General features: G+C 40.9%; 1 protein-coding gene across 3 annotated transcripts in view; it reads right to left on the bottom strand.

Annotated features, from left to right (window-relative positions):
• Positions 1 to 26,792, bottom strand: part of FAR2 (fatty acyl-CoA reductase 2) — a 150,273-nt gene that overhangs the window by 7,507 nt on the left and 115,974 nt on the right. For all 3 annotated transcript variants that reach the window (XM_075761222.1, XM_075761230.1, XM_075761239.1), the window contains exons 5-10: positions 21,336 to 21,513; positions 19,933 to 19,977; positions 14,413 to 14,531; positions 11,543 to 11,610; positions 6,195 to 6,366; positions 1,911 to 2,040 (exon numbers count right to left, since the gene is read on the bottom strand). In XM_075761222.1, coding sequence (XP_075617337.1) covers positions 1,911 to 2,040; positions 6,195 to 6,366; positions 11,543 to 11,610; positions 14,413 to 14,531; positions 19,933 to 19,977; positions 21,336 to 21,513 — 712 coding nt within the window. The remainder of the gene's footprint in view (positions 1 to 1,910; positions 2,041 to 6,194; positions 6,367 to 11,542; positions 11,611 to 14,412; positions 14,532 to 19,932; positions 19,978 to 21,335; positions 21,514 to 26,792) is intronic.

The following is a 26,792-nucleotide window of genomic DNA, read 5'->3' as shown; positions in this document are numbered from 1 at the left end:
TGTTTGGCATCAAAAAAATCTCATTGCAGAGCTAATTACCCCAGATAATTTCAAATGCTGACATTGGAAAAATTGTTAGCAAGCTCTCAGGCTGTTATCTGTCTATTAGAGCAAAGAGAGGATTTGTAAAGAGGAAGAAGTTTTGTTGTAGAGGATTTTTTTTTTTTTTTTAAATGAATGAATGAAGTGAATGGCATTTCTTATTTACAGCATCTTACAAGGGAAGATACTCGGAAAAATACCTTCACCCCTGCGCCAAGCCAGGCTGTTTGCCTTGGTGCAAGAGCTTTGGTATCAGACCAGCAATAACTTGAGCAGAGGGGGGTTAGCTAACTCTGTCAAATACAGGGGTTAGCTGCTGTGCAGATCCCGGTGTGTCTGTTAGATATGTACAGAGATGTGTGCTGCCCATACTATCTAGCTTGAATAGTGCTCACAACTAGTAGCAGTGGCAACGCTGGATGCAGCGCATTTCTCATAAGCAGCTTAGTAGGACTAAAACACTGTCTGGCTTGCACTGAAGTCCTTGATGCTCCTTTCTTTTTTTTTCATCTTCCTCATAACTAGTTCTTATCATACCACTTTGGTTTCTTCTACATCTGCTGGAGTCACAGCAGTGCCACTGCCCTTAAGAAGTTAGAATTTGCTGCATGCACTCCCTCTGCAGACTAGGGAAGAAGACTCCTGACTCTACTACTGGAAGTTTGCAAGAATTTGATGATGTGAGTGAGACTGGTTTGATGTGAATGTCTAAGTATCTCTTGGCAAGGAGATACTGACCAAAGGTGATGTCAAGCTTATCACAGATCTATTCTTTGTATTCCTTCAGTCTCTCAGTTACAATCCCATTCTTAAGGAGCAGTATTTCAAACTTATAAAGTTTACAACAGAGCTTGACATCCTGCAAAATAATTGCTCTCTGGGGACTTAAATCAAACAGGAACTTTTTCATATTGTTCAGGGTAAGATACAACGTGTTAACTAAGTTTCCTTGTGCAGCGCCCATTAAAACCAATGTGGATAAAAATGTCAAATTCTTTCAAGTGTTTTCCGTCTAGATCACCCATGAAAAGCTACAGATTGCCAGAAAAGATGAGGGAGAAAGTGATGTTGTAAAGAAGCTTAGTTTTCCAAGAGTGAGATACTTAGAAAATTAGGATGAGAAGATATTGGGAATGCTACACAGGTTATCAGTGACTAATTAATTACAATGAAACGCCTCTGAGCACATATCTTTGCATTACCATTGATACTGTCTTCTTGGTGCCCCTGTACAGCAATGCTAGTTACCCTGGTCATATCACCCCATGAAAGGGGATGCCTGAAATTCTCAGGGCCCAGAGCTGTGATGTGAAAACTAGAATTGACTGTTTCTTCTTAGAAAGAGAAATATCATGCGTCCATCATGTGCCCTTAGCTTTCCTGTCCGATAGGTATTCCAGTCTATGTAGCCAACCACCTGGGAGGTCACAAAGTGGCCACCGTTACATACGATGCCTTTAACTTCTCCAACTCAAGGAGCTGAGTACAGCTGGGTCACTGAGGATGTAAAGTTATGTTCCCTTTGTACAGTCCATTTTGTCTGTGAAAACAAATCTAGATTGTTTATAGGGCAAATAGAAACCTGACAGCAAAAGGTAGAGAGCTGCCATGTTAACTGGAAAGACTTCAGTGACTGACCTGTCTCAGAAGAAAGAGCAATACACCTCAGGAGAAAACATTCTCCTATAATAAAAGGAAGGTTCCTGATAAGTTATTTAATTAAACAAGGAGGAAATAAATTATTTCAGGTTAAAGTCAATTCCAGTCATCTAGGCAGATGTCATTTGAAAGCTCAACAATACACCAAAAATAATTGCTGCAGATGAATAGAATTGGAGATTGGCAACCCGTATTCAGGAGATACTTACCTTTTTGTCCTCTGTGTTAAGGTGACTCATTAACATATTCATATTATCTGAAGACCAATCCCAGGACTGGGTGGAGAAATACTGTAAGAGCATCATAGACTTGTGCAGTCGATTGACAATCTTCATCATTCTGAAACACAGGAGGAGCATCATAAGCAGATAGGAAGTTTACCTTTATGTAAAAGCTGGTGTTTTGCTCTGTAGGTGTTTTCTTTCACCAATCCAGATTAACAGGCATTGCAATTCCTGATGAGCACTGCACTGGTGCTCACGAGGCTGAGAACTTGCTCAGCAAGTCTAACTGCTCCAGCTGAGGTCTTGAGCCTACAGCTACCCAGCTTTTATTGTTGGCTGGAACACGGGTGCAAACATGCACATCCCAGGGAAGGACTGATGCCTAACTTACTGGTCTGAACTAAACAAGGGTTGGAGGCCACATCACGTACCACGTGTGAGGCAAAGAGCCCATCTGAACTAGTATAACATCTGCACAGCAAAGGTATATTGCTTGCCTCCCAGTGTGAATACTTAAATTTCTGCCACACAAATGCTCTTCTGTTCTCAAGCCTGAGTTGGCTCCCAAAGCAAGCCTCTGATTTTTGGAGTTAGCTCCAGTACAGAGGTGACTGCACCTGCAGCATGGACAAGCTCTGAAGTCGATTGCTCAACTTCAATTTTCAGATAATGGCATGCTTTTCATATCTTTGGGTTTCTTTTATCTCTGTCTAAAAGAAAATACATTTGTTTTTCTCAAAGGCCATTCCTCTCTCTATACCATATAGTGGCAGTTTGGAGGGATTTTTTTGTCCTTCCTTATACAGGAAGGGTCTGACAGCATGCACTCCAGGTGGATGACCTTGAAGATCATCCAAATCCACAGGCTTTTTTTTTTTTGGTGGAGGGGGGGAACTGTCTGACAGTCTTCCTGGAGCATGAGTGTCCTGGTAAAGATGAAAGCTGCTTCAGGGGCATGGCTGCTAAACAGGGACTTTGGAAATGTAGGTTCAGGTCTCTCATGTGTCTTGGCCTTTTTTTATTATTCATTTTTTATATAAAAGGGGATGACAGTGATGCTGTCCTACCTTGCAGCTTTATTTTACAGTTGTCCAATGGTCATGAGTACAAAAGGCCTCTGGGAGGGAGTTGTTTTAAAGTGTGATGTACAGTGCTCGGTCAATTTTGAGAGAACACCACGTTCTCTCAGACTGGATAAGGGCAAGAGAAAGCAGTAAAAGGCTGATTTCTGCGGAAAACAGAGCTGTTTTCATGAGAAATTTTGAGCTGCCCAGAGGGCAACACAGTCGCCGTGACAAATAAAAGGCAGCGGTCTGGGCAAGAATGGTGCCAGGCTGGCATCTCCCTGTGCAGATGCGACTGCCACGACGACAAGCACCACGCAGGGCAGAAGACGACACAATGAGTGCATCGATTCAGGGGAGAACTGTGCAGCTCACCCAAAGCGAATTGAAAGAGCACTAAAACCTTACATCGCCACTCCTATTCAGAATTTAAGTGACTTTCATTTTAGAAGCAAAGCGCACCATCAGATTAAGGGAACCTCCATTCTGAATAATTATGTGTGCATTGACTGAATGCAGTTTATCTAAACTACTTTATAATTACTTCAGATTAATCTTCCTGATTGTGCCTGTGCAGGCAAGTACTAGGGGGCAAAGCTTTGTGAGTATTTTAATACCTTTTAGGAACGTGGGAAACAAAGTATATGGCTAGATTGCAAAGATCTGAAGTTGCCCCTCGAACTGTCTCCCCAAACGCCATCAATATCTTTAAAGTACTTAGTGTTAATGGAATCCATCAGAAAGAAGTGATAAGATAATAAACTGTATGTCCCTACTCACGTTTTGAAAATAGGCTAGCTACGTGGCCTTCTGTCAATATGGGCAGAATAAGGTCTGACTGTAGATCTATCCAAAGCATCATATCTGAGTGGCTACAAGTAAAGGTCAAAAAGAGAAATGAAGCGTCTGAAAAGGTAGGTATGAAACTTGTGTTTCTTGTTAACCGAGCTCAAATGTTGTGACCCCATTAAAAATATTTACTAATTTGGATGAAGGAATCATCTACTGAAAAATAGCAACTGAGTAGAAGCTATGGCAAAGAATGAGATGATAGAAAATCTCATTCTCCCCTGTGGAGGAACTGAAAGGAAAAAGCAAGTATTAGCTGTCACTGATAGCCTTATTAGTTACACTTCACAAATGCACCTTGTCTTCTAGAAAACTGTTTACAGCAATGATTTCTTTATTTGCTCCCATACTGAGCCTTGCATGGGCAGATTCTCAGGTGTGACAGATTGCCCCAAGAGACTACTAATGATATAAACCACATTATTTTCTAAGTCACAGATGGATGCGCAGCAATAACAGTAAGCCATTTAGGGCAGTTTTGCTAGACATTTGCCAATTTGTGTGAAATGAGCTAACATTTAAAGTAAGCTTCTCAGGAGAGGCAGTATATAAAAGTCTAAAGCTGAAGGAGATGACTCATACCTACCCTTTGGTAGATGGGGTACTGTGTGCGAGAACTACAGGAGGAACTACAACCGAGTTCCTCTGAACCACCCTGCAATTCAACTTAGTGAAGGTCATAGGCTGATCCTGAATAAACAGTAGACATGCAAACCATAACCAGCTCCCAGACAACCTATTCCATATGACAACCCATCACCTTATGATGAGTTGAGTGTGGATACCATAGTGAACTGAAGCCTGAGTCTTGGTCCTGGCAAAGAACTTTCTCCTTTCTGCTTGCAAATCTGGCATAGGGTCATGGAGAGAATTCAAGAAACTGCCATGGAGATGGCTTGTACTTCAATAGATGGGAGTGACAAGTGGGAAGAAAGTTAAGCCTAGGTGCTGTGTTTGAAGCAGATGGAAAAATTAAAGGGAAATATTAAAGCAGGTTCAGTGACACATTCAACTTTTTTTTTTTTTAGTGTGGTTTACTGCCCTTAGACTATAAAGGTCTGATATTTAGGTAGCTGTGAAAAAAAAAAGAAAGAACGAGCTGCTACTATGCTTTCTACCACATTACAGCAATACCTGGATGAACTTTAGTAGTATGTAAAAAAGCAAAGGGGAATTATATTTAAAAAAAAAAAAAAAAAAAGACTTGGTGAAGTCACAAGTTCATTGCCGAGTCGTGTTTGCTCGAGTCACAAATCTTAGAGTTCAGAAGAAGATACTTTCTCAGCATGAGTCCATGCTGAGCTCTATTTGAAATTTAAGTATGGTACTGTGGCCAATGTCCATTGGCTACTTATGCCAATCAACTTTATGAAAAGAAATGTCAATTGGAATGGCAATGCCAAGATCTTACCGCTGCATGTTTCAACAGAGTTTGGAGATCCCAGCCTATTCTTGCTCATATTCAGTTTATCTCTATTTCTAGGGTAATTCTTGCCTCATGGATAAGTGGAAGTCTTTTCTATGGGCCAATTTCCCTCTGTAGCAGAATGTCAGAGAGAAATCAGAGCAACACATCAGCCAGGGACTTCCCTGCAAACAGCTAAAGCCATCTTTCTAACTAGCAGAGGAGTACAGAGCAGCTGACATCAACAGAGTGCTAGCATACCTTTCTTGTGTTGCACAATAAATTCTCCTTTGTGGTGGCAGGGAGTAAAGGAGGACATTGGCAGAGTTATGTTACTTACACTAGGATTCCTTCCACATGGGACATGCATGTTGTGTGTTCCTCCCAGCCATGACACTGCCAAGGCTCAAATACCAATTGTAATGGTAAACTGTCCTCGTAAATACAATTCAGAATTTATTCATACTCAGAAACAACTGCTTCCTAGATTTCAGGGTGCTGGGCCAGTGCTGGCAACTGCTAATTATGCATCTGTTTTATGGGAAAAAAATATTAGCTGGAATGTTCTAAACCTTACCAGTCTCAAGTCCTTCTGCAAGCTCATCACAGGTAGAGGCAATCACATCAGAAAGTTGCAATGGTGGAAATCTTGCTATACAGAGAACAATATAACTATCGTTCCTCTTCTTCTGACTTGGGAACCTCTGAAGTATGTAAAGCTGAGTTTAAAAGACGTGCTGTCCCCCAGGTAGTGGAAAGGGTGGGAAGCCTAGTCTACGCTTAGCTATGACCATGCGGTTCCTTTTCTTTTTGAGAAATCTCCTCAAGACAAGGAGATGGGAAGAAGACCAGGGACTCCAGGCTGAGGCAGCCAATTCTCAGAACTTACTAGAGACCTGCTCTCCATAGCAGTGGCAGGTGTGCAGAGGCGGAGGGCGTGCAGTTTCTTACCTGGGCTTTCTCCCCGTAAGCCTCATGTACAGGTCGTAGAGTATGGCTGGTGCCTTGTGACTGACAGTTACCCAGTACTGGTTTATCAAGTAGCTGGATGTCATATGGGCATTGGGTATTCGGAAGGCCTGCTCCAGCGGATTCCTTTTGAACGTGGACATGACATACTGCCCTGTAAGGGAACAGGCATTTAACTTAAAGTCAGGCACTTAATTTCAGTTGAGTTGGGCACAACCATATCAACATGCTGCAGTAAAGCCCAAGTTACAGTGCTTAACATGTTTAACCTACAGTTCTGCAAACTACGCAACCAGGGGTTCGACAAGATCATCTCATGCGCCCTTCTGGCATTGAAACTGACGACTCCATCTATTGCCTATTTGAAAGGCAATCTGACTCTAGACTTAATAGTGGCAGACAAAAACTTCCTTATCAAAACACCAAAATGTAATAGTGGAAAAGCAAGCAGTTGTAGCCTGAAACATTTCAAGGAACTACAGTTCTGCTTTCCTAGTAGAGGTAAAGGAAATTGATAAGCGTTGCTGTATCTTCAGGTCACTGAAAGCAAACTTTGATCTGCTAGCACAAACCAAAAATGACATTGCTCATTTCTAATCAAATTTTCAAAAGGGCTGATGTTAATATTAGTCTGAGTCAGGGAAAGGTTGCTTACACACATAGAGAGCTGCCTCTTTCCAACCCTATCTGACCCACAACACCGAATACCTCAGCCTGTTTCCACAGGAGCTCTGGATGCATTTTAAAGCAGCAAATTGTCTTGCATTCTTAACAACTTGAAAACTAATGATAGGGCGGCAATCTTTCATTCCCTTTGTATGCTAAGGCACAAAATATGTTGGGTCTGATTCTGAGCTCTTGCAATGGCACAGTGCCACAGAAGTGGCATCTAGATGTGTATAGCTGGAGCATTTGTGTAACACAGAGGCTTAATAGAACTGCAGTAGTTGCATATAAGATTATCATCCTAGAGACTGATAAACAGATGGTGCTCCTATTCCTGAGCACCAGTGAGCTCAACAAAGAAGAATATGTGGGCTTTTTTTACTTTTTTAAACATGAATTTGAGAGTTACGACATCAATCTGTGCTCATTTTATACTTTACTCTCTAAGATTATGTTACAAATAGAAAATCAGATTAGAATTTGCAAGTCACAAGAAACATCCAGATCAACCTCAGATAAGCAGATTCCAATCATAATATTCAGATGTTAAGCTCATGTATCTGTGGTTGGCTCATTACTGCACTTCAAGTAGTGACTTTCGCTGTACTTGTTCTAAGTAACAGCAACTAGAGGAGACTTGTTAGCCACTTAGCTGCTAAGTTTAGACAACAAAGACTTTTAAAGTAGTACAATTTAGTTTTAGTGCAAGTTCATTGTTGATTTTTGTGTCCTGTAGGCTGCAACTTTAATGGCTGAAGATCAGTTCTGGAACTCATGTTGCATCTGAATAGCTAGAACTGACTGCCATCCCTTCTGTTTCACATAGCCACACTCCAATGATGTGGTTATCTTGTGGTCAGCTTGCGGGCTGCGGTATGGAAATCTTATCCTTTGCAGCGTGTTCTCTCAAAATGGCACGAATTAGCAAAAACCTCCTATTTAACTTTCCCATGTAGTTATGCCTGGCAGGGAGGGCTCGCTGGGGCGGTTTTATTGAAGATTTGGAAAGGTGTTTACTGCCAGCAGGGGAGCAGTGGTAAACAGTTTGGGATGGGCTACTGGGAAGGAAGCCGTGGTCCTGGCCCAGCTCTTGGCAGAGTTTGTGTCCATCTAAGCAGTGCATGAGGAGTTTCTTTCCTCTGTGTTAGCAGCACGGCCATTTACTACCATTATACTTCGACAAAGTCATAGCTGGCCTAAACATAAAGAGATCTGCTCCCAGGTTGGAGAGAGCTGAATATCTGTGCCCATTCAATTAGCTCATGGATCAGGAGAGCAATCCCATGAACTCTGCTGCTTCTCCCCTTAAGGCAGTTTCTCCAAGATGCACTTTAAATCCCAGTTTATTTACAAACTCTCATCTTCTTATCAAGTTCAGTTAGTTCCATTTGGTCACTTCATTTCCTAATGGAAACCTATCAGTTTAACTGCAAACCACTGATATTTTTGGAACTGTGATAGTTTTGATATAGCCTGCAGCATGTATTTATAGTTCTGTTTATTCAAATCCTGATGTTAATATACTGCAGATCTAGTTTTCAGCTGTAAACTGGTTGAGTCTTCCCTTTGGAAACACATTAAAGACATTACTGCCCTTCTTTTCTCTTTGCACTTTTGGCATCTTTGGCCAGGACAGCAAGAAAGAACTTATTGGTAAGTGGAAAATGCAGCTGTTGTCATTTCAGATCACGGGCCATACACCAAATTCACACAAATCAGCACCACCCTTATCATCTTGGTTACTTCAGGCTTGTAGTGGAAAATGCAGCTGTAGTAAAGGAGCTACAGTGTTATGCCATGATATTATTTGGTGTAAGAAGCACGTATGTGAAGAGAAATTAAGTTTCCCCATGCTGAACACCATTTTAAAGCCTGCTTTGAGGCTTCGTTTTGAGCAGAAATTGCAAAATGTACTTGACAATTTCAGATCAGCAACACTTACATTGCAGCAAAGCAGAATATGCTTCTTCAGATTAATACTCAGTTGTCTGACCACATTTTTGTAATAGCAGGGAAAATAACAAGAAAGTAAGAAAAAAATCCTAAGGCACAACATTATTTGGAAAAGAAATAAATGAGTTAATGTTCCTTTTAATGGTAGAGGTTTGTATCTGGAGATCTGTAGAATAAATTGGTTTGCAATGGATGTTTAAGCATAAGCTCTTAAGTAGTCAAATAATTCTCTTCTAGATGTCTTTCTCCTCCCTCCCTCGAAGTTCATCACCTTTGTACTCAAAATTGCCCTATCTCAGTCACTTCTGCCACTTACCCAGGGCATCTTCAGTCCACTCTAGTCTCAATTTCTCTCTTTGATCTTTCTCTCCTTTCCTGCTCTCCCCCTGAAAAATCCCTATTCTGTTGGGTTCGCCTGTCCTTCCTACAGCTGGTCCTGGTGTTAAGTGTCCCTAACCAGGTAGCCCAGGTCCTCCTGCCCTGCAAACCCCACGTTTGATTTGCACTAGAACGCTCAGTCCTGCACCAGACGACTCCCATTCCCCACCCTTGTTTCTCAGCAGCTTCCAGTCTTGCTCTCACAACCTTCCACCTCCATGACCGGCTACAGACCCTGTGCCAGTCTGGCCTCCCCAGACTCCTTGAACTGACTCTCCTTCCCTCTGCTGATCTTGTGTCACCTGTACATTTGGATCAAATAGCTTCTTTCACGGTGGGGAAAAAGAAAAATTCTGAGAGAAGCTGAAAAAACAATGGAGGTAGAGACCTGGCATTGACTATTTCAACCTGAAAGGTTGGCAGAGCTAAACACAGTTGGAAACAGGCTTTGGAGAAGAGAAGGTGACAACTCAAGTAGCAGAGGCTGCCTCATGTGCGAAGGAGGGAACTGGTGGGTGAAGTCCGGTCCGTCTGTGCAGGGGCTGGACTAGCCAGTGGTAGCTCTTATTTAAGGGAGATCATGGCTCTGAAAGGCCTGTTGGAAGTGCGTGCCATGGCACTGGCTGCCTAGAAGCCAAATAATAGTGAGTAAACAGAGAAAGTAACATGAATGGGTTGAGAAAATCTGTCTCATATATAAAGATTTCAGAATGATGTGTATTCTAAGAAGAAATTGGTAGGAGACTGAATTGAGAATTCAAACTGGATGGCTGCAGTCATAACATCCTAATGTGATAAACCTTTCCCAAACTCATTTCTTAAACCATGTAACATCTTTAAGGGAAAAATTTTGCTTTTTGATACTCCATCCTAATTCTCTACAGCCTGCTGCTCTCAGGAAAACTGTGGATACAACATGTGGTAGAAAGAGCTCCACAGCATCACTCAGGGAGAAAATTTTGCCTTCAGTCCCATCACACAGCTGAAGTGCTTATGCAAGCTTCTGCTGCACCCAGATGATTCCATTGCTAAATCCACAGTTATAAGCAAGTAACAGAATAAGATCAATTACAAAGGGCTGTTTTCAACAGTAAAATTTCACTGAAAATGGGTTAAGAAAGGCAAACCTCAGGTAGCAGTGCTATGGTGGCTGTTGCCTGAAGTAGTAGCCTGTGGAGAGCTTTGCATTTACTCCTGTGAAAAAGCCACAGAAGATCTGTGACGAACCACAATGTTAGATCTCTCATGAAAAAAATGCCAGGAACTTGGTGTGATGTTCTCCCTGCTCAGCCAATTGCTGAAACCTCTTCTCTGCTAGATCACTTGATCAAATATCATGGTTAGGACATGAGTAGGGTTTTCAAACAAGCCGTGTTCTGAAAATGCAATTGTCGTCCGATTCTCTGCTGACTTGCAGTTTGCCACTTAAATAATGCAAAGACAAATACAAAGCAAAGGCTGAGAGGTGAAACACCACAGTAGTGATTTGCCAGCCTCCTGTACTGAAAGCACAAAGATATGAATGAATGTATAACAGAAATCAAATCAGGCCCTGCACATCTGTCCATGAATGTACTGACTGTATGTAGTATTTCACAGTATACAGCTGAGCCAAATTCTGCTGCTTGGCTTCAAGTGTGAGTTTTCCATCGTAAGGGTGTCAGGATTGTCTCCCTTTCTTTCACCCCCGCCTTGGAAGCACATCCACTTGAAGAAAAGTCAGCCATGAAGATAATTTGAATTCTTCCACTGACAAAATTCATGGTCAAAAGGTGAACTGTTCTTGAAGCACACCCATCATTTCAAGGTTTGCCTTCTCAAGTCTACGCCAATTATTTCTGTTTAGAATTTTCTGCACAGAAAGAGCAAGACAGGCTATTCTACTTCCATAATACACTAGTTTTCATTCACTATCAAGGTTCTCCAGGTGATTTCAAAACACAAAAAGAACCCCAAACCCAGTAACCCCAGCAATCAGAAAAGGAAGATGTTCCATTACGGCTATGCAGAGCACCTTCTCCTAGGATTAAGAGGCTGGTTTTCTGTTCCTTTTCCCACCACTTTAATACCTCGGTGCAGCAAAGCACGTAACTTTGCTAGGTGGTTCTGTGATGACACCCACAGTGAAAACTGAATAGATGCTTTCCTGAGCTGAATGCCCAGCACCAGGAGCTTTTGCTCACAGGACCCTCACTGACTGCAGTTGGGCCTCCCACGCGCAGTTTGAATGACAGACGCTTAATGCCGCCTAAATATAGGAAACCACCTTTTCAAAGCCTGGCTGAGGAATGCTATTGATGTTTTACATGTTCTAGATTTAAATTAAACCTTACCCATTTCTCCCCAGAAGAAAGGGTTGATTCCACCTGTTGTGCAGTTGTACACCAACAGGTTTTTTGGTCTGGAAAAGAGAAAGAAGTATTATTTTAAGGTGTGAAGAAAAGCACCCAAAGCTTTATTAATGGAGCATGAAATCTAACAGCCCAAGAAGGAGCAACATCAGGTCATTAAAAAAAAAAAAAGGCAGAAGAGGGCATTTTTCATAAACATGAAAACACAGTATAAAGTATGAATCTTTGATAAGATTCAGTCAGATTCTGTAAAGTATATGAAGTTAATAAAGACAGATGGGGTTTAAGAAAAATCACCCATATATCACTTATCAAATATTATAAAAACAATAAGGGAAGTGTGCATACTGACAAATTAATGATTCTTTTTAATAGTTTCTCTGAGAATATTGTAATTAATTGGCCCAAGCCAACCTCAGGATCACACTGTGTATTTTACAATCATTTACTTAATGGATATGATTTGTGCTACTTTTAAACTCCATTTGTTAGGGTAGTGATTACGAATCAATCCATTTCAACAAAATTCTCATTTTAGTATTAAATAAAGTTTGGTTGTTATTTGGGCATGGAACTAAACATAGATCATACTGGTTTTATTCCTTCGTTCGATGTAAGGCAAGAATTAGTCAAACAGCCTTTTCGATCTAAGCCTGCCTTGCCCAGGGTGCAAGTGATGGCATCAATACAGCATTTTTCTTACTCTCCATTAGCAGTTGGAGCCATCTGCCAAAATGCTAAAAGAAGTGAGATCTGGCCTTGAACAGGGGATGCAGTTTGGCTGGAGGATACAGCATCTCAGTGCTCCCCAGGCGCCTGTGGTACTTGGAGCCTTTCTCCACTGGAGGAGGCTGCCTATGAGGAACCTCTCTTTTAAAAACTCCTGTGACTGAAGAGACCAGGAGACAGAACCCCTAAACCTGCGATGATAGAAAATCTTGCACAGCAATACTTGAAAACTGCGTTTGGATTCTGCACAGTTTTAATGGTGCTTTTTTAAACAATGCTTTGAAATCATGGCATTTGACTGTGTATTACCATTACTACTAATCGCTAGCAGGGATTCTAGGGATGGTTAGGACTGATAAACATGTGTTAAGCTCTGAATCCACACTCTTCTGTAACTCTGAATTGCTGAGTAGCAGTCTGATAGAGTGTTAAACATAAAAATGCTCAGTAATGCTTAGTGTGGGAAACTGCATTATGGAAATCAGTACTGCAACTCATTAAGGACTAAATCTGTAATATGTGTCCATATAGAAAACTCACCCAGTGCTGAGCTATATGCACAGCCTGATGGAAAGTGCACTGAAGTGAAAGCATAGGCTTCCACTTACTCCAGTGGGTCAGGCCCGTTAAAGACCAATGAAGAGGATTTCTCCATTTTCCCAGCTTTCAGTGAACAGTCCCTCCTTGTTGATTTTTTTCCATTCTCCGCCCTTCAGCTGAGCTGGTGACCTTGGTGAAGCGTAGAGCTTTGTAGAGCTTCTACACTACATAACGAAGATTGCAATTCTCTGCTAAGTTTTAGAATTTAATTTCCCTCAGTAACGTCACCTGCCCTGAAGGATACTGACTTTCTAATTTGATGATTTGGAAAAAAAATTAAATAAAATAAAAAAATTAAGCCATACATGCTATTCTTCAAGACAGCACCTAAACCTGAAACTCTCTCAGAGAAATCAAATTTACAGAAGGCTCAGGCTCTTGGTTTTTTTGTTTACAGATCGCTAACCTTGAGGTTGTGCCCTGCTAGACAAAGCTTTAAATCAAGTTCTGCAATTACTCCTTTAGCCTAATAATTATTTCTGTGGGAATCAGATTAAAACCATGTATCTTTTGCCAATGAACAATTAGAAAGAATGGCACTTCTCCTACCATGGCCAGAGCCAGGAAGTCTACCTGTGTGCTGATACACTTTCATCAGCACACGTTCATCTCCTTTTCCAGCTTTATAGACAGGCTGTAGACCTCTTCATCTGGAGGCTCTCAGGGGCGGGTTTGTGTAAGGGGAAGCTGTATTTATTTTTCCTGGACCATGCTGCTTTGCCTGTTGCTGATGGAGAGGGATGAAACGATGAGAAAAATAAATCTGAAAAGCTGGTGAGATGCCTTTTAGGATCCTTTTAGGATTCCTGTATTTAGGTTACTGTACATAGCTTTTCTCCACCCTCAGTTCAGAGGGCTTACTCTGTCTTTCAAAGTGAAATATTTCTGCCTTTTATTTGCCTGGTATTGATTTCTCAGAGTTGCATAAACCTCCAGAATAATTCATGTGGTTTACTCTGTAGCACTAATAATTAAAGGTCAAAGGCAGAGGTTCACAGAAAAAGACCTTAAAATCTTAATGTCATACATACCTTTCTCAACAATGCAGATAATGGGATTTTTTATCTCCCCTATCATACAAGCCCATAACATATTTATATTGTGCAGTGTTTTCCAAGGAAAACACACAGAGTATTTTCACCAAGAAAACTCTAGAAGCCACTTGAAAAGTGACTCAATGCAGCTGCCTGAGAAAGGAAGCCCCAAAAAACCAGCTGATGCGAAGCTGCACTAAAGCTCTTGACTTTCAGAAAAGTGACTTCTGAGAGACACTTGTCAGCTGAGCCTACGTTGTACTGAGAAACAGGTCTCACCTGTAGCTTTAGAGACTTCCTAACTCTAAAGCCTGCCTTTATTGCTTCTGCTATACTCTTAGCCCTTGCCAACCCGGGGTAGAAAACATGAACCAGAAAATGAATCAACAAGGCTCTTGCACAGGTTTTCAATTAGCTTCTGGTTCCCTTTAAAGTCCTGGTGCAGGCAGTAAATGCCCGAGTCCAGCAGAAAGAGGAGTATCTTCCCACCTGTGCACAGCTGTGTACCACCCAGCTGCAAGGGTGAAGTTGATGGCGACGTCTACTGGAATTATATCTGCCACCGCTTCATTGTTGGCGATGACGGTCCGCAGAATCCCTTTGCCTGCCTGTGGGACAAAGGAAAACAGTCACTGACGTACGGCCATGGTAAGATTTCATCGGCTTGGATTGAGGACAGACCCGTCATGTTAGCACTTGTCAAGCCTGGCACCCGCTGCAGAAGATTATTTTGTTTCTGTGAAAACAAAGATGGATCTCACGTGGATCTCGCTGTTGTGCATTTTCAGAGGAAGCCTAAAACATGATGACGTCTGTGCTGTGTATAACAAGGAAAGCCGTGACTCTTGGTTAATTCAATATGAAATACCTTAAAAAAGAAACCCATTTGAATTTATCACAGTAAAATTCCCTGTGGTACCTGAAGTTTCACCTTCTTAAGCGACCCAGGCAGACAAAGTTCTGAGTGTCTCTCGAAGGCAAGAGTCACTTTGGAAATGACATCAACAGGCTTTTTGAAAAGTTTACTCCCTCTCCTTTGGATGTGTTCACACCCTCCTGTTTTCCAAAGCTAAGTCTGTTGAGCACAAAGATACACTCAAGACGTGGCCCCTGCCTTGAAGAGCTCGCCACCCAATGAAACTCAGGAAAATGAATGAGTGAAAATACACAGTACTGACAACTGAAGAGAAGAGGCAGGCAAGAACAGAAGATTTTAATTTTGCTTTGGTTAGAAGTACATTCATCAGGGGTCAGGCTCCCCCAAATACATATATTTAACCTGAATGCTTATCAAGGGGTTTCTCTGATGACCAATTAGTCTTTGGAGGTTCCACAGGAGAGACATGGCTGGAAGAGGCTCACATGAACAGATGGCAACAACATGTCAGGCTTAATCAGACAGGACAGTTCAGAAATATAGAAACTTGGAGGTGAAATGGGGTGAAGGAACTTCACCTGGTGTGTCAGATATGAGGGCTGAATAGAGCAATTAAAAAAAGAAATCCCAACAGCAGAGTCAAGGTTGCAGCCAGGTTATCTAGTATGTGTGAAATAAGATGTGATGAATTTGAGTTTGAAGTAGAAGCTGAGGACTCAATGAAAGAGCTGGGAGGATAAAAGCGCTACTGAAGCAAGGAAGGAAAAAAGCTTTTATAATTTAGCTTTTATAATTTAGCTTTTATAGTTTAGATCCATATAAAGTCAGAGGGAAGGACTGAGTGAAGGGGCAAAGAAATATGCTCCACAGATCCAAGAATATTAAAAAGGGCAAAGGAAATTCAATAGCAAATTCATCTTTTCTTCCAACCTGAGACTCTCATTGCATCATGAAATAGCTCTCCAGCTGTGAAAAATGAAGTTTTACTACAGCTTCTAGACAGGAAGTGCCTAGTTGTGCAAAAAAACCTTGCCTGAAGTCTGGGGAGAAGAAGGATGTGATGAAAAAAGCATTTAAGACTTGATATTAACTCGTAAAGCATATGCCATTGTCTACTGATAACTGGCGGATTTTCAGGGACACCACATCCCCTGTTTGGGAGGTGTTTATCTGGGTTATTTTGTTCCCTTTCTCTCTCCCTCCTTTCCCCTTCTACAATCAGATGGTTTTGTTACATTTCACAGCTTGCAAGTAAGGGAATACCACTTATGACTGATTTGATTTTCATGAGCAGTCGCATCTCATCCTTGGTGCAGCTGGCAGAGGAATCTCAGACAGAGAGACTCAGAGGCAACCACGTAAGCTTCCCCACGTGATTCCAAACATCCTCCTCAAACCTCTGCTGCCCTAAGCTGAACTGCTGAACTGCAGTTGTTCTTAGACATTAAAACCTTAACTTGCAACTTCAGTATGATTTTTTGTTTTGTTCCTACTAGTGATTTCTCAAGGGGAAAAAAAAAAAAAAAGAGCCAAAACGAACCAAAGGAGGCAATCAAGCTCAGCTATGAATTTTTCACTGCTGTGAACACATGCCCACTAGAGACCACTGTGTGATCAACAATCACGTTTTCATAGGTACACTAAAGAGCTTTTTGAGGTCAGGCTTCAAAACTAGGAAGTTTGATGGATGTGCTGCAAACATGCCTGTATTCAGAGCAGCTTGCAATGGTCATGCGCACATGAATGAATTAGAGATTTAATATATTGTGTATTTAATAAAGACTTCAGGTTTATGTGTTTTAAGTTACTTTTTATCTTGGAAATGGTTTGGTATGCCTTTATTGGGTATGGCTTGATTTCTATTTGTAATTGCTGAGGAATGTTTTTACATGTAATATGGACTGTAATTGAGGCATTTTGTCTCACTGTTCCATATTACATTCCATCAGAAATATAATTAATTTCATTCTAGTTTTCAAGCCACAAAGCTTCCCCCCCACAGCAGCGGGAGCAACTGTAGGCAAAAGAAACATATTTAGACTATCAAGAACAATTTGAACTCCCATATTTCATGAATATTAAAAAGAAATATGTCTATTTGTGGAATTAAATGATCAGACTCAAATATTATAGTGGTGACCGAGGGAAAAAACCAACACACAAACCATTTTGCAAGGTTTGGAGTTCATATTCTGCCTAGATTATCCCAAAGATCATCTGAGCCAAATCTGAATCTGAGGGTTGTTCTCCATATAGGATGAGCTTGGGTTAGAAGTTGAAAGTGAATATTTTAGTATGGAGGGGGATGATGACTTTTAAAAAAAACCCAACAAACATCACAAACACCAAAGTGCTTCCCTTTTGCTTTTTCCATACTTAATTCAGGCTAATAAAGCTACTTGACTAATATATACACTTTGAAATACAGTTGGCAGAGACAGGTGGTTGTAATCACACAACTTCCAGGTAATCAAACTAACACGTAACTCACACGCTTGCACATTCAAGGGTTAATTTGCAAACTACCAAACAGGATTTACCAATTCACCATATCCAAGCACATTAATTCAACACATATAATTATTTCCGCCCCACCTCAGAAGACCAAGAGTCTCTTGGGGTCCCTAATAACAAATACCTTTCACTTCCAGAAAGCTAGTACCAGCCCAACCATGTTCAGCAGGAACTGGAGGTGGTACGAGACAAACACTGTCTGTCAGCTCTGGCAATCCCCCGTTGCTTCTCCCCATCACGGAGTCTCTGCTCCTGACTGATGCCAGCCGACACGGCTGGCCGGGGGCCAGAGAACCACTGGACACTGACAACAACCTTGTCTCTACACCCGCACCTATTGTCACTGCTCTTTGTCTTTTTCTTGGTTAATTTTCTTGATATAATTACGTCTCGAATCGTCACATTTCATCCCTGAAGGGCTCAGTGCAGATGACACAAATGTCATTGTCTCTATTTCCTATATTGAAGAACCTCAGAGCTTCAATCTTGAACCAAAAAATACCATCTCCATTTCAAAACTATTTCAGTACAAGTCAAAGCTTTTATATAAAAGAGAAAGGAAGTTATTTACTACAGTGACCCTGGAATCTCTAAATCTTTACTTTCCACAGAGTTAATTTGGAGATAAAGATACAGGCTGGTATCTATGTGTGAAACCTGGCCTAAGTGAAACCACCCTTAGGTTTGCTGTCACATTCAACAGGGCTAGAAATTTTTGCTTTGAAGAAAGAAAATGTTAGTTACTGGTATGAGTGGCAATGGGTAAGCATAAAAATTATATGCAAGCTACAGTGTAAGTTCCTAAAGCGGACACTATTAAAAAGACTGATATATAGGCAAAATTTCCAAATACTTAACCATTAGGTGGTTTTTACTTGTTGACAGATTAAAAGAAAAATGAGGTGAAAAAATGCCTTTTTAATGACAAAAAAATTGATGGGCATGTTTTTATATGGCTGAAAGCATATGAATTTGGCCTGTGTTTCATAACGTGCTGGCATATAATACAGGTATGGCAGCAACTTGCTGTCATTTGTTACTTAGGTAATATACATGCAGAGAATAAAGAGCAATGCAATGGAAATCTTCTGTATAGCATCCTTCTTGCAAACTGACTCTGGACAAATTTTTGTGGCAGACATTTTAAATGCTCAGAAGTAAGCATTAAAAAAAAAAAAATCAAAACTCGCAGATATTACAAAAGTTTGAACCCGTCACATGAAAATGTAAGGACTGGATCTGCAAAATTAAGGAACTGCAAAATCTTTCTTTATCGTTATAATGACAAGGTGTCATGCAAGAACACAGAAAATGACACAAGATGCTGTGAGTGGAGCATAGAGAAGCAGTCAGTACAAGCTTGATGAGCAGTCAGCAATGAGTAAAAGGCTGATAAACAATTATTTTAAAGACACTGTGAGATGAATAGGGGCTAATAACACTTTGTGAACACAAATGAAGTGTTTGGGAGGGCTTTTGAATGTCTCTGAAATGTGTACCTGGGGTTTCGGATAAAAGCATTACCTGGGATATATCCACTAATTTTGCTAGTCCTGTGGATTCTAGAAGTAACTGCAACAGTTTCTATTTATGCTCTACTTCAGGTACAAATGAGCTTTTTTAACAAGATGATATTTGGATTTTATTCTGCTGTCCTATGATTGTAGACTACTAATCCTTTTATACACTGCATCAGGCTGATTAGAAGATAGTTTTTACAAAGTAATCAAGTTGGACAAATCATACATGACCAAAAATATCTTCCCATAGCTATACAACATTATGCATTGACAAATAAACCTGAGGCAGTGATTTTGGTTCAGAAAAAAACAAAAAAAAAACCCCAAAAAACCCAGGAGAAGTGGTATGCAACTTTACATTCATATGTTAAATTGTAATGATTTTTTTCATATTACAGGGAAAATTTTATCAAGTTATTCATTATTTATCTCATGAGTTTGTTCCTCACCATTTTGCACAGTAGTTATTTACACCAGTGTTCAGTAAGAATATAGTGAATTATCCATGTGACTGGCAGAGTCTGAATTGATAGTTACACACATTATCTAGATGTACTCTGCACATGGAGAATTCCTGTACAAAGCAATGGCAAATGAGACCTAGAGTCTTTGTTATTGTAAAGTGGTCACAAACTATAGCAGTGGACTTTTAGAAATAATACATATGAAGGTAAATGAAAGTATAAGTAATGCTGCCTTGTAGCGGTAATCCAGCCTGTAAAACTAAGTTCTAAGATTCAAGCTTTGACACCTGTGAATTACCCTTAGTTTCATCAATGCATCTTTTTCCCTTTCTTTGAAAATTTGGCCAGATTTGTCCAAAACTAAAAACTACAATTCTCATTTAGTGAACTAGCAACATGAATACTCTTTCATGAATACGCTTTTTTTTGAGCGCAGCATAAACAGACAATCTTCTGGGTCCTACAGGCATATAGATGTATGGCAAGTGCATGACATCTTTCTACCAGATTCAGAAAACTGCTATCATCCTTTTTTGCACACAATTTCTAAGTGGGGCTTTAGAGTAACTTTAGAGTTCTATTTTAGTAATTCTAACTCCACTTTAAGAGGAGCTTAAATAGTAACTAGACGTACCGCAATAAATATTCCACTCGTCCCGTTGAAGTTGTCAATCCAACCCTGCAAAAAAAAGAAGAACGATTACTGTTTCTTTCAGTGAGACGTTGCTTACGCAGGCTTCGAAATGGTGAAAGGGCTGTGGTGTAGACAAAGCAGCAACGAGACAACAGTGAAGAGGTATGCCAGCCCATGTAGGACAGCTGCCAGGAAGCTAACCAGTACGAAGTACCCAACTGATTTTAAATAGGGATGCACTGTGTGATACCTCATACTGTCTGCAATTTACCCATCAACAACAGAAACAAATTTCTGTTTATAGAAACCGCTTCTTTCCCATAATAACTTGGCTACAGGAGTAAACTCTGGCTTTAAACACTGCAGCATCTTGGTGCTGTCACACTTGCTGAAAACAGTCCGTGTGTTAGATACCCTCTAACACACAACGTGAAGATGTCACTGAGAGTTATTTGATTACTCCAACTATTTCTAAGGCAAGGAAGAAAAAAATACCATTCCACTTTTGAATCCTGTCCTACTTCAGGTCAGGGAAACGGCCACTTGCGGGAGCTGGAGTTAAAAGCAGTGATGAACTGTCTGACCCAAAATGCGTTATGACACCTAACAACGGAGTTCTCTGTGTCTTTCCAAGATGGGGAGCTTGGCCCAGATCCTCGGCTACATCTCAGCCATCTTTGGCACACTTCGAGCTGCATGAAAGCCAAAGGTGACTTTATGTTGCCTTTCCAATTTGGCTGCAATCTTAGGGCACATTATTCCTACTAGTATATTTAGCTTAGTGAATTATTTCAGTCCAAAAATACAGCTGCATTTCATTACTGTGTGGCTGACATTTGTATCTGCAACAGGCCCATACAAGTGTGAATCCAGTGACTTCAACAACTACCAACGTAAGACAGAGACACTAGGTAACTGCACATGACATTATCAAATGCTTTCAAGGAACACATGAGGTCTAGGGTGCTCATCAGGACCTCATTAATAGGTTGACTAGACCATGGAAAGACTCAAACCAGAATGCACCAGGACTACGACCAACCCTCAGATCTTGTGTTTCTACAATTAGTAGAAAAACTCCCCTGTGTGTCTGTCTGGGCATGATCCCCTGCGTGCAAGACTGTCAGTCGCAAGTCCAGCATTCTGCATCATTATTATCCCAGCAATTCTTATTATTGCTTAAAAATGTTCTTTTCACTTGCAGGCATCCTGAAGATGCTGAAGAAGGCTTGCTGTTCTACTTTAGCACAGGTCCTCCACCTCTTCCACACATTTCCCTATGAACTGAGGAACCTGTTTCTCAAGCAGAAACTGCTACAAGTAGGGATCAGTTCCTGACAGTACTGCAGCTACAGCTGTATCAACGGGCTCTCGGTAGGGAAATGCTGTGTATTCAGGCTTACTGGGAAAGGCTCATGCCAGCTAGCTCCCACGATGGATGGCCTGATGATAGCAATGTTCAAGTTGCCTTTCTCTTGCTGAATCAGGTATTCTGACAAGGCTTTGGTGTAGGTGTAAGTGTTGGGCCAGTCCCCGAGCAGCTTGGGTGTGATGTCTTCAATGATAGATTCATCCAACCACCTACAGGAAACGAGGAGAACATCATTATCTGCCATGCAGAGAGAGATTAGGCAAAAAAGACCAGTGAGACAGGAATCCTTGCCTGAAACAAAGGATAAGCAAGTCAAAGGCACTGAAGACAAAGCAAGGAGCAACTGGTTTGGATTTAGAACAGCTCTGTGAGGGAAAGGTTACTTTTGTCTTAAAAGTGCAAAACAACCCTGGTGGGCTTCATACTATGATGTCCAGCTCAACTTCAGGTACCTATACAATCTCATTCTAAAGCAATCTCTTGTGTGCTGTGTGCTTCACTGCAATCTGTAACATAGATATAGCTGAGGTCTACAGATTGATGGAGCTTTCCAACCTAGCACTCTCACTAGGTAGCGCTCATCCTTAGCCAACAGTCTCTATATAATCCCAAGTACTCTTCAGGAGATTCCTGGTAACCTTGAGTTACCAAGTCGAGTAGCATTACAAAGGTCTCAACAGCTAGAACATCGTACTACAGTGATATTATTCCAGTAGAACAATTTACAATGTTAGATGCTCCTTCTGACTGGTTTTCTACTGGCTTCTTCACATAGGTAATTAAGAAATTGTCAGCGCTAGCTGCTTAAAAACAATAATAAAAAAAAAACCCAACAAACACCAAAACCCCACAAACCCACCAAGTTTGGGGGTTTTTTGGGGGTTTTTTTTGTGGTTGTTGTTTTGTTTGTTTTTTAAGGTATTCAAATATCTAATCCATCAGAAGTAGTTACATATATACCCTTAAAAGAGTGTCCCTTACCACTGCGGTGCTGCAGCAAAGGCCTAAGGCTCAAAGGCTCTGCCCTGGCACACCATCAAGGCTTCACTGGTCCTGCCAGCACTTGGGTCTAAAGGACAGGAATTGGCTGTACTTCCAGAGCCCTTGCACACCGCTGCCAATCCCCAACAGGCTTTCAGCGGTCTGGTGTTACACCACAGAATCAAAGATTAACTCTTATAATCCAATTTGTAATTAAGTCAATGGACTTATAGTTCAGACTGAATGGATATACTCTTCCCAGGGGCATTGCAAGGATACTGGTTCCTGCAGATCCTTGCTTCACCCCTCCTTATCTTGAATTTCAGAAACAGGTGGAGGTCAAGGGGAGAGGAATAAGGTAGAGACTGTCACACCTGGAAAATTACTTGATCATATCAACTTAAATGTACAAACACTTGATGGCTCAGGTGGCACATCCCTTTTCAGATGGCTCTCATTAGACACAGATGGACAAATTACAAGAAAACTGTTGCATAAGAAAACATTGATTCTCCAAAACTGCAAAACAGTTTGCAGGGGAGGGTTGAATTCAGTGAATCTCTCAGTTTTGGAATGACTTAAAAAGAATCTGACAGTTTTCGCTGTATAGAAATTATTATTTTTAAATTAAAAAAGCCTTATGGAGGCATAAATACTGTCCTTTGCCGCCCCAGTCCCATGTTTCAGAAACAAGGCAGAAAAATTGTTTAAGCATAAAATATGAAGTTGAACAATGCAGAGGCTATAAGCAGCAGACAATATTGACTTGATTTACAAAGCCTGTTTAGGCAGCCATTGAACCCAGCCTCCTCAGGGTCTCAGCTAAATTGCCATTGTTTGATTCTGTCAAATAATTAATTACTAGCCTACCAAAAGGAGATGTCTATTTCTGTGGAGCCTGGAGGAAGACTAGGTTCATTTGGGAACTCAGATTAAGCTGCATACAAATCTCTTTTCATCCTCCTTTTTTTTTTTTTTTTTAAATACTAGGCGCTTATGGGTTAGTGTTTCTTACAAAGCAAAGACAGGTGTAGAACTACAAGGAGGAGCAATTTCCCTCTGCCCTCATCCTTCCAGACAGGCCTCTGCATTACTATAAGTGGTCATCAATAGGACCATGCTCTTGCCTGTCTCAAGGGTACCATCCTACCAGGTGATTTGATCTACCAGCATTACCATCACAGGAGCGCTGAGCTGACAGTTCAGCGAGGAGAACTGCTCCTACTTTTCCGTGACCTACTTTGAAGGTTTTGAAACGCTAAATCACAAAGCTACTGCTTTTGCTCACTGCTGCAGTTGCCCCGTAGAAACAAGAGATGCAAACTAAACAATTAGTAACCTCTTTTTTCACCACGTATACGCACCAAATTACTCTGCCATAAGAAAACATAACTTTCAGTGTTAATCACTTTGCATTAATAAGACGCTTGCTTTCTTGTAAGTGATGACAGATCTACATTTTCTACCCTAACAAAACCAGTTCTGCTTCAGCCTGCACTTCACTGTGTGCTGTGTTCCTTACCTCAGCACACCCTTCAAAGCTGATTTCCCTCAGCTTTAGATTAAGGCAAACCTTGCTTGATGTGGCAGATTATATATTTCCTCTATTGGCCTGGCAGCACTTAGAAGTGTGACTTTTGGTTTACACAGATTAAGCCTAAGGCTTTACTTGCAGGTTAAATATCAAAATACTGGAAAGCAGGGATATAATAGGAGGATAAGAACAGAAAAAGAAACAGCTGAGAGTCCTACTTGGGATTTCAGCTGAATATATCAAGCATATATCATGTGCATGGCCAAGAGCATCATTAAATGGATCTGTTAGTGCATCCAGTTGTGTGCTAGCTGTGAAAGCTTTCTTTCACAAACAACCCTTATCTTAAAGTGTTCTTCTGCAAGTGCATTAAGAGGCATGATCACACAACTGGATGCAGAGTTTTCTCTATCCCATTCTGCCTACATCATGTCATCCCAGAGACTTTCCCCATCCTGCTCCTTCCCATGCTCTGCAGCCCCATGCATGTCTTTCCTGTGTTGCCTTTGATTTGCAGAACACCTTCCAAACCAATGACCCTGGAGACAATGATTTTCAACAGGGCCCACCTGATTTCGATGCCTTTGAAAGCATCAACATGTCTTTCCTGTGAGCAATTATAATGCTACCTGCAAACACTGCAAAGAAACAGATGCCATCCTAGCTGAGGGCGTGCTGTGATTTCTGTATCACTAAAAGTACCAGAAGGTGGTGAACTTATGGAATATGAGACATAGGAAAAACAATAAAACAAATTGAAAAATCTAATAAAAAAAGCAAGAAAACTCATCTCTAATTATGTGGCTAAGAAAAAACAACCAAACATACTACCAAGATAAACACATCAAAGAACACATCTGAAAGCCCATCCTCTGCCACTCAGCCTTTCTTTCAAACACCATCCTCTCTGCTGCACATGCAAACTATGATAAATGAATTCCTAGTGTTTTATATGAAGCATCTGAAGTAGCAACCTCTGGGGCAGCCAGGCACTTCTGCACGCTTCTGATTAGCATTCAGTCCTTTGCTGTAGTCTTTTTTATCTGAGCCACCAGCAGTAATTGTTTCCAAAGTTGCAAGTGATGGTAAGCTTTTTGGGACAGTGAAATGTACTATCGATAGCGATGAACTCCAAAGGACATTGTATAACTGACTCAGTGGGCAAAAAGGTGGCAAATTAGCTTCACTGTAAATAAAGGTAAGGTAATGCATTTAGGGAAAAACAGTCTAAACTGGTGTTAGAGGTTGCTGAACTCGGAACTGGCAGTTGCGGCTCAGCAAGAGCTCTTTGAAGCACAACTGATAGGTCTATGAAATCTCCAAGTCAATGAGCAGTAGCAGGCAAAAGTCAATGAAATGTTGGACATCCTCAGGTACTGAGAACAAGACCAATGGTATCATTTTGAAGCTATTTAAATAAAACTTTGAGTGACCACACCTTGAGTACTCGTTCTGTTTGGCCCCCACATCTCAGGGAGGGAGTGGAGTTAAAAAAAGGCAGAGAGGAAGGGCAACTAAAAATCATCAAGGAGACAGATCAGTTGGCATATGAGGAGTCAGTAAAAACACCGGGACTCTTCAAAGTGCAGAAGAGAAGGTCCAGGGTGAATGCAATACAGATTTACAGAACTGCATAGGTAGTGAATAGGGCAAGTACGGTAGATGCTGCAATGCTGCAACTACGGGACGTGCAATGAAACTATTAGCACGACAGCTTGAAACAGTAAAAGAAAGCTTGTCTTTATCCAGCAGTTAGTAAACTTCTGGGACTTGCTGCCACAGGAGTTGCAGAGGCAGAGTACCAGAAAGTTCAAAAAGGGATTAAACAAATTAATGGATTCAAAATTGGGTCAAAAAATAATAGGATGTAACACCCCTCATACTACAGTTCTGGTTTCTGGGAGGCTACAAGGGGAACGGATTGCAGAAAGTATCCAGGCTTGTATAGCTACCCTGAACAGCATCTCCCAGTGCCACTGTTGAGGGCAAGATATTGGGCCAGGCAGCCCACTGCTCTAATGCACTAGGGCATCTCTTATGTTTGTATCACGCTCCACTCGCTGAATAATTGATAAATGATAGATGACTACTAGCTGAAGTAAACATATCCGAGACTGTGGGGTACTGGAAAAAATTAAAAAAAGAAATCACTGATTTGTACTAAATTTTCTGGAGTAGCTCTTAGTAAAATTACTATTTTTTTTTGGCAAACAATTTTTTGATATAAAACCTCAGTGGTTCTCCTGCTTGGCATTAATTCATGTCATCTCCCATTACCCTAAATCAAGGAGAAGAAAGATTTTATAACAGCTCTTTGGGTTACTAATTCACAAGTCAGTTGCTTATATCACGCAAGTGGAATATCGCTAGAAAATAAATGAAAACAAAGTTACAGCTGTGGGAAAATTCTTCTAAGGGGAAGGTGTCCTGGGGCCTTTATCAGCAGATTTTGTTATTCTTTCTAATTATTCTTGATTTTGGTAAATTCAGTTAAACATGTGTTTTTGTTGTTCCCTCAAAGTCCTGGATTCTCACACTGAACTCTTTCTAAAACAGCCTGTTTCTGACTTATCCCCCTATAACTCCAGTTTAATACTACAGGATTGTTAAAGTAAGTGGAAAAAACGTTGCACATCTGAAGAGATAAAGAAATGGATACAAGGTATATAAAAAATTTCAGTACTTACTAAGGTAGCAACAGAGCAGAGTCTTACAGAAAGAAGCATCACAACTCCATTCCTAATAGCAAATGCACTCATGCATGACTTTTTATTCAATGCTGGACTCCCATGAAATCATACAGTCTTTTTTTAAAATGGTGCATGGAAAAAATTAGAGGTAGCTGAAATCACAGCATTATTAAGTGTGGTTTATGCTATTTTCCAATACTTTTGTATTTGGAAAAGCATCGTTAAGCTCAACCAAATGCTTATAAAGCGTGACTTCAGCAGCTCTCCAGATAAAAAGGCTCCA

This window comes from Balearica regulorum, chromosome 1 (assembly GCF_011004875.1).
Source record: "Balearica regulorum gibbericeps isolate bBalReg1 chromosome 1, bBalReg1.pri, whole genome shotgun sequence".
Taxonomy (NCBI): Eukaryota; Metazoa; Chordata; class Aves; order Gruiformes; family Gruidae; genus Balearica; species Balearica regulorum.
The sequence above is the reverse complement of the archived record's forward strand: the minus strand, read 5'-3'. Positions and strand labels throughout refer to the sequence as shown.